The 7612-nt window shown below is 45.8% G+C and overlaps 1 protein-coding gene across 8 annotated transcripts in view; it reads right to left on the reverse strand.

The window, feature by feature from the left end:
- Nucleotides 1–7612, reverse strand: part of prdm16 (PR domain containing 16) — a 265795-nt gene that overhangs the window by 28864 nt on the left and 229319 nt on the right. For all 8 annotated transcript variants that reach the window (XM_080763705.1, XM_080763704.1, XM_080763706.1 and 5 more), the window contains one exon: nt 3153–3293. In XM_080763705.1, the coding sequence (XP_080619831.1) occupies nt 3153–3293 (141 nt within the window). The remainder of the gene's footprint in view (nt 1–3152; nt 3294–7612) is intronic.

Consider the following 7612-nt stretch of genomic DNA (forward strand, 5'->3'; position numbering starts at 1 on the left):
TTGTACAAACACACAGGCCAGACACCTGCTTTCAACTTGTTATCTTTCAGCAAGATGTCTTTCACAGTTTGTAGCCCATACACATGTAATCTATACATAGAACCTTTAAAACATTTGTGCCAAGGATGTAAACAATTACGGAGTATACGGTAAAAAATTATGCCATCAAACCAGCTGACAAAAATAAGGCCAATGATAAAATATACGTTTTGAAGTTTTCCTTTTTGAAACAAAATTGCACGCAGGTCTAATTTTCAAATTGAATCAACATTGATGTTAAATATAGGTTTAGTAAAAATGCATTTATTTACAAACAATATTGGCACAACGAAATTAATCATTTTGTAGGACTTGCAGGGTGAGGTATATATTATTAATTTGACATAACACTTTCAGTATAGTAAACACCAGTTAAAACAACTGTTTTATCTCATTATTATAGGCCCATTTATTTTTTAAACCTATAGCCTAAAACATTGCAGACTTACATTTATATACAGAGCAACATTCTCACTCAGATTTAACACATTTAATTGATTGTTAAAAATGAATATCAATCGTTTAATTATTATTATTATTATTATGTTAACTATACTTTCTAATAATACAAAAAAAATAACTGTCTGTTTAATTCCAAAAATACAATGATTGGCTTTCCTTAAACCCTGACTGTCCTGCATGGCTTTATACTAGACCCTCTGCGTCTGTGTGTGCGTGTGCGTGTGTGTGCGTGTGCGTGCGCGTGCGTGTGCGTGTGCGTGTGTGTGTGTGTGTGTGTGTGTGTGTGATTATAAGTGCATGCGTGCAAGCATGCATAATGTGCATTCTTGTGTATATCGTATGTTTGGGGGCATATACCTGTATGTGTGCATGTCAGTGCATGCTTGCATGCATGCATGCATATACGTGTGTGCACTGTGAATGCATTCATGTGTCGGCATGCTGTGCGTGCGTGCGCGCGTTCCGCATATTGTGTTCATTCATTTGATACCGTGTCACAGCTTAAACACTGTGTAAGTGCTTGTGTACGGCTGTGTGTGTGTGTGTGTGTGTGCGTGCGTGCGTGCGTGCGTGCGTGCGTGCGTGCGTGCGTGCGTGCATGCATGCACGTATGTTGCAGAAGCCCCTGTATACAGTTGAGTCTCTGTCAACCAACCCATTCTGACTATATACTGTGACTATATTACAATGATCAGATTAATTTATAGTGGTCCTGGTCCACCCATCTGAACACAGATTGTTAATGTTAATAATATGATTAAAAACCTTAGTGTTCTGCCAATTATTTGGGTCCTACTTGCCCACCTGTGGGCCCACAGGCTGGTGGTTTTGGTCTGGGCGGTGGGGGGATATTGGGGGGATACTAGGGAAGGCCTACATGGTTTTGGTCTGGGCGGTGGGGGGATAATGGGGGGATACTAGGGACTAATGCATGCAACAAATCGTTGCTGTTAGGCAGAAATCTCTTATCTCCATATAATGAACGCCCTACTTGATATAGCATCACACAAAAGTATCAAAAGTAGCACATCCACAAATTCGAAACTCAGTGCGAACTGCGAAGCGAGGCGTTTTCCATCTAATGCACCTGCAGGCACATGCATATATGAAGATACACACGCATGCACACACGCACACTTGGATAAATGCTAAAAATATGTCCAGACAATAACTTTGCTCAATTATTCATGCTCATCCATGACTTTTCTCAAATCTTACAACTTTAATGGCAAAATAGCTAAAAAAGAAATGAATTATCAACTCACTTTTAAAAGGTTACCGCACATATTTGAATTTGCCTGCTATGCACATATTTCCATAAACTCATGCATTGTGCATGCAATACAAAAACAATGCACAATGTCGGATAAATTATGCATTTTAACATTGAGTGGCTGGGAGTGTGTGCATGTGTGCATGCTTGCGTGCGTGCGTGCGTGCGTGCGTGCGGTGATTGTAAATAAATGATAGGGCCACCGCACTAAACAGAAGCTTGCGTGGGCAAGCCAAAGCAAAGCCAACAACCCTTAAAACACACAGAGAAGCAAACTGCACACAGGCATGGCCTCTGATAATTCTCTGCAATTTTCAGCGGCACCCCGATTCTGTCTTTGACTTTCTGTGACAGTGCCAGGGGCCACTGTGGTGAAAATCTTAAAAGGATTAGGCAGGCTGGCGTTGCCAGTCAAATGCTGCATGTCAATCTCAGAGGCCCCTGCATGTCCCCTCCTTGCTCGGTCCAAGTCCCCCCACTCCATACATAGGCTGGGCTTTAATGTGTAAAGCTTGAAGGGATAGACTGGCCTGTCCCCTCAGCGTGACAGGCTGACAGGTGGCAAATTGAGACCAGGGGACGGTAGTAAGAGACAAGGGAGGGACAGGCGTCTAGTGGAACTGAGAAGAGTGTGAATGTGATGTAGACAGAGATTGGACCAATGAACAAGAGTATAGGAAGATTATCGGACATGCTCACAGCTCACACGCGCACACACACAAATCATTGTAGATGTAGATATGGGGCAATTAGAGCTAGAGCAACACACATTAGTCGGGACTTGTGTGATCACCAGCAAAGTATAAAAGTATAGCAATCAGACCACCATGTCCTATTGAATAGGAGGAATGTGTGACGGTATTGCTACAGTAAGTTGTGGCAGCATGGGGTTAAGGGCTGGTTAAACAGCTGGTGTTTTATGGCCACTGCCCGGGCACATTTCCAGCAGTACTCCACACACACACCCTACTATACAACACCCAGGTTTCCTTAAAGACAGGCCGCGAGAGAAAGAGGCACAGAGAAGTGTGCTCTATGTGTAATAGTTATTATATGGGTGTCCTTCAATCTATTTACGCTCTCACACACTCACACTCGCACACACACACACACACACACACACTCGCACACACACACACACACACACACACACACACACACACACACACACACACACACACACACACACACACACACACACACACACACACACACACACACACACACACACACACACACACACACACACACACACACACACACACACACACACACACGAACACGCCCATGCCCACTCACAACGTCATGCATGGTTCCTGCTGGCTCTATAAACATTAAAATCCCCGAGAGCTGATTGGGAGGAAGTCCCGCCACTCACCTGGTCTCCAGTGAGGTGACAGACGGCGAGGTTTTGCTCCTCAAAAGAGGGGGCAGAGCGAACGTACTTCAGCCAACTCCCACCACTGGCATCTGGCCCCGAGTCCAGGGCGAACTTGACATTGCCCATGTCGTCCACCACCTGTCAAGAGAACAGCTCGTTACATCAGCGGTTCACAAACACCTCATGGGCCGGGACACGTTTTATGGGTTGCGAGTAAATGGACACGTTTTATGGGTTGCGAGTAAATATTTAAAAACATAAATGCTTTGGAAAATATTTCCAAACAAATATGTCAAAAAACATTTTTCAAAAGAAAATCAACGGAATGCCATGAATAATAATAATAATAATAAGAAGAAGTAGTGAAAATAACTATAGCTATTTTCACTAATATGGTCCCAGGGAGTCGTCAAATTTCAAGTTTGGGAACCACTGCGTTACATCACATTATTTAAAATCTCTTATCGACAGCACCGTAGTGAGGTATAAGAGGTGGGAAGGAATGGGTTGCTAACAGTACACTGTATAGTGTTAATTTTACTCTGAGAGCGTGCAGCCAAATGGACCCCCTAGGGTTCATTTAGTTACATTTGTAGCTATACTCTCTCAGTTACAAATGGACGATTGTGCAATAATAATTGGGGCAGACTATTTGGGACATGAATGTTATTGAGATCCTATATCTCTCCTGTAATCCAAATACATTGATATGTGGGCTAGAGACTCCCCATGTGAAAATTGTTATTATTATTCTATTATTATTATTATTATTATTATACCAAAGGAGTACAAATGATGAGCATCAGACACTCAAAATATACAAATAATTCATTTAAATATGAACTACTTGAACCAGGGGTCCACTAGTATCCTTAAGCCCCTAGTTCTTTCCCTTAACACTTGCAAGCCAGAAACAGCTCTACTTTACGCTCAAGGAGAGTGTTCTACAGGAGAGAGGAGAGTGTTCTACAGGAGAGAGGAGTGTTCTACAGGAGAGAGGAGAGTGTTCTACAGGAGAGAGGAGAGTGGAGAGAGGAGAGTGTTCTACAGGAGAGAGGAGAGTGTTCTACAGGAGAGAGGAGAGTGTTCTACAGGAGAGAGGAGAGTGTTCTACAGGAGAGAGGAGAGTGGAGAGAGGAGAGTGTTCTACAGGAGAGAGGAGAGTGTTCTACAGGAGAGAGGAGAGTGTTCTACAGGAGAGAGGAGAGTGTTCTACAGGAGAGAGGAGAGTGTTCTACAGGAGAGAGGAGAGTGTTCTACAGGAGAGAGGAGAGTGTTCTACAAACCACTGTTTGGCAGGCAAGCAACTGCAGAGTGCACCAAGCCAGAGGTTTGATGTCACTCAACTATGGCAAATACAGAGGAAGTGGGTCTGGTGTGTGGGTTGAGTGCAACACACACACACACACACACACACACACACACACACATGCCTGCCCGCCCGCCCGCCATCATCCTCCTTACAACAGCTATAGCGAGGGGAAAGGGGAGGAAGGAGGAGAGAGGAGGGGGAGAGAGAGAGGGGTGGGCAGACAAACTGCGGCTTCTTTCACTCTTTCACTCGTCCAAAGACTTTCCCTGGCACATATTGATCACCCTTTGTAACCCCGAGGCCCCCCCACTGGAGACCGGCAGAGCAGGTCTCATGTTACCGCCCGCTCTCACAGAGAATGAGGGAGACGAAGGGTGATGGGGAGAGAGGTGAAAGAACAGGAGGAGAGGAGAGGAGAGGAGAGTTGCCAGCAGCCCCTTATCTGCAGCTGCAGGAACAAAAAAATATAGACCATCGTTCTTCTCATCAAAGTAAACCACCGCTGAAAAATGCTATGACGGCTGAAATGCAACAAGACCCATGCAGCACGACGGATTGGAGAGCTTCTGAAGAGGTTGTGTCATATAATTAAATTTCACTATTATACCAGAATTTATTGTTGAGATTTATTTATTTTGCAGGGTGAAAAAAAACCTGCAAAATAACAGCTAAAACAATGGGCCCATAAAACACTCAAGCTAGACTGTCAAAGAGTTTTATAAATTCACACACTGAAAGACCTCAAGTTTGCAAAAGAAAGGAGTTTGGGTATCCGAAAAATGCATAAAACCATTAGTCCACCATTGAGAAAGCAAACAGTACTCAGGGAAAATGTAAAGGCCGGGGAGCTTTTACGCTACATTTGGCTCCCAAGTGTGTGTGTGTGTGTGTGCGTGCGTGCGTGCGTGCGTGCGTGTGTGTGTGTGTGTGTACGTGCGAGTGTGTCTGGTTTTGTCTGTGAGTGCACGGGTAGCGGGGGAATGTGGCGAGGGGGGTGGGACACAGCTGAAAACCCCACGGTTTTGTCGGCTTTTCCAGCGAGCCGGGGGTACGAGTCTCTGATTTCCTCCCCAGCGCTGGAAGTGATACTGAGCCTGTGTGAATTCTCTGGAGAGGGAGAAGGACCGGGGCCTGAGACACAGCAAGCCTTCTAATTACCACTCCCAATCAGCCGCGGCTGGCTTCACCTCTGACCTCCAGGGTCGGCGCGGACCCCGCACTCCTAATAACAGTCAAATGTCTGCAGAGAGGGAAGCGGAGGTGTGATGGAGGAGAACCAAGAAACCATATGACGTTTTTAGATGTGCCCGGGAGTTCGCAAACCCTCTCTAACTGGCTGTGTGACTACATGTCTCTGCACTCGCGTGCACGTGTGTGCGTGTGTGTGTGTGTACACGTATGTATATGTTTTCTTTTTCTGTACTGGCAGTCTGTTTTTTTAATTTTTTCTTCGTTTTACCTTGTAAAAATGTGAATGGCTGTGTTCTTCTTGTAAGTGTGAGCATGTGCAGAAGGTGCACGGTCGTGAATGTGTGTCAAATGTCAAGTGTGTCGAGTAAATATGGAAAGGGTCTGGCAAGAGGTGTCAAAGGGACAGTCCTCTGTGTGTGTGCATGCATGCGTGCGTGCGCATGTGTGTGTGTGTGTGTGTGTGTGTGTGTGTGTGTTTCAACTGGTCAGCCAAATGAGATATCGGCATATAGATGATTGTACACTAATTGTATATCTGTGCTTGACGTAATTTTGGGATACACAAATAAGTCGATGTGTCCAAAAACATAGTTGCTGCAATTTGGCTTTTCTATAAGGTCACAAAGGTGACACGTATACAATCTTTGACTATAATGACTCAGAGTAGGGATGGCCAAAGTAGAAACGTCGAGATAATGCCTGAAACGTCTTGGACCGATCAAGCACTATAAATGATAAGTATGATTGATGAACTATAAACCATGATAGACCCTGACGACACACACACACACAGCGAGTCGTTACTACAGCGTAGTAAAAAGCTGTAGCTCCACCAGCTACTGGCCTCTGCTCCCGGTTTATACCTTAAACACTCAGGCCTGATGGAGTCCAGGCCTTTGGTTTATGTGTGAAAACAGTCACTGAAAACTAACCAGGCATACACCCACAGCACCACATGCACATGCACATGCACATGCGCACACACACACACACACACACACACACACACACACACACACACACACACACACACACACACACACACACACACACACACACACACACACACACACACACACACACACACACACACACACACACACACACACACACACACACACACACACACACACACACACACACACACACACACACACACACTCCGCCCAAACCATTTCTTGTGCAGGCGGTGGAGTCAGAGTGCACTTGTCACTAGCCGGTGGGGAGCTCCGACAGGTAGAGTACATGTTTTATGAACAGATGGAGAAACGCTCAGGTCCAGGTGGAACCCGAGGGGTGTGTGTGTGTGTGTGTGTGTGTGCGCGTGCGTGCGTTGCAAAACATGGAAGTGTATAGTACTAGTGGTGTGCACACTGATCATGAGCTGTATACGTGGGAGTGATCACATGCACGCACATCTTGCCCCAAAACACCTTTGGCACTGATCTGATCATGACCGTAATGAGTAGCATGTGCGTGTGTTTGCTCGCTCCTTTCCTGGTGTATGTTGGTTTGTATACACCTATTGCACACGTGTGTGTTGTATGTGTGTGCGTGCGTGCGTGTGTGCCTGCATGCGTGCGTGTGTGTGTGTGTGTGTGTTGTCTGCAAACACCCTGTCTCCAGGTGGATGTCTGATTTATAGGACCTCAAACGAGGTGCAACAGAGAGGGAGACCCAGAACAAGCCCATGGCTGATTGTTTGTTTATTTACCTTTTTTTTCTCCCCCTTCCCTTTCTCCCCTCCTCCCCCTCCTCCCCCTCCCTCCTGCGTCACATGGGTGGGTGGGTGGGTGGAGGGTGGGGTGTGTGTGTGTGAGGGATGAGGGGGCATGGCTGGAAGTCATCATCAGCTCTCTCCATGCGAGTTGCAAGGTTTTCAACAAAGAGAAGCAGATGAAACCGCGCCGTATGGCCTGCATGGTGTCAGGGCCCACAACATGCACTCGTCTAC

Source organism: Protomyctophum bolini, assembly GCF_963924005.1.
Source record: "Protomyctophum bolini genome assembly, chromosome: 5".
In the NCBI taxonomy this organism is placed as follows: Eukaryota; Metazoa; Chordata; class Actinopteri; order Myctophiformes; family Myctophidae; genus Protomyctophum; species Protomyctophum bolini.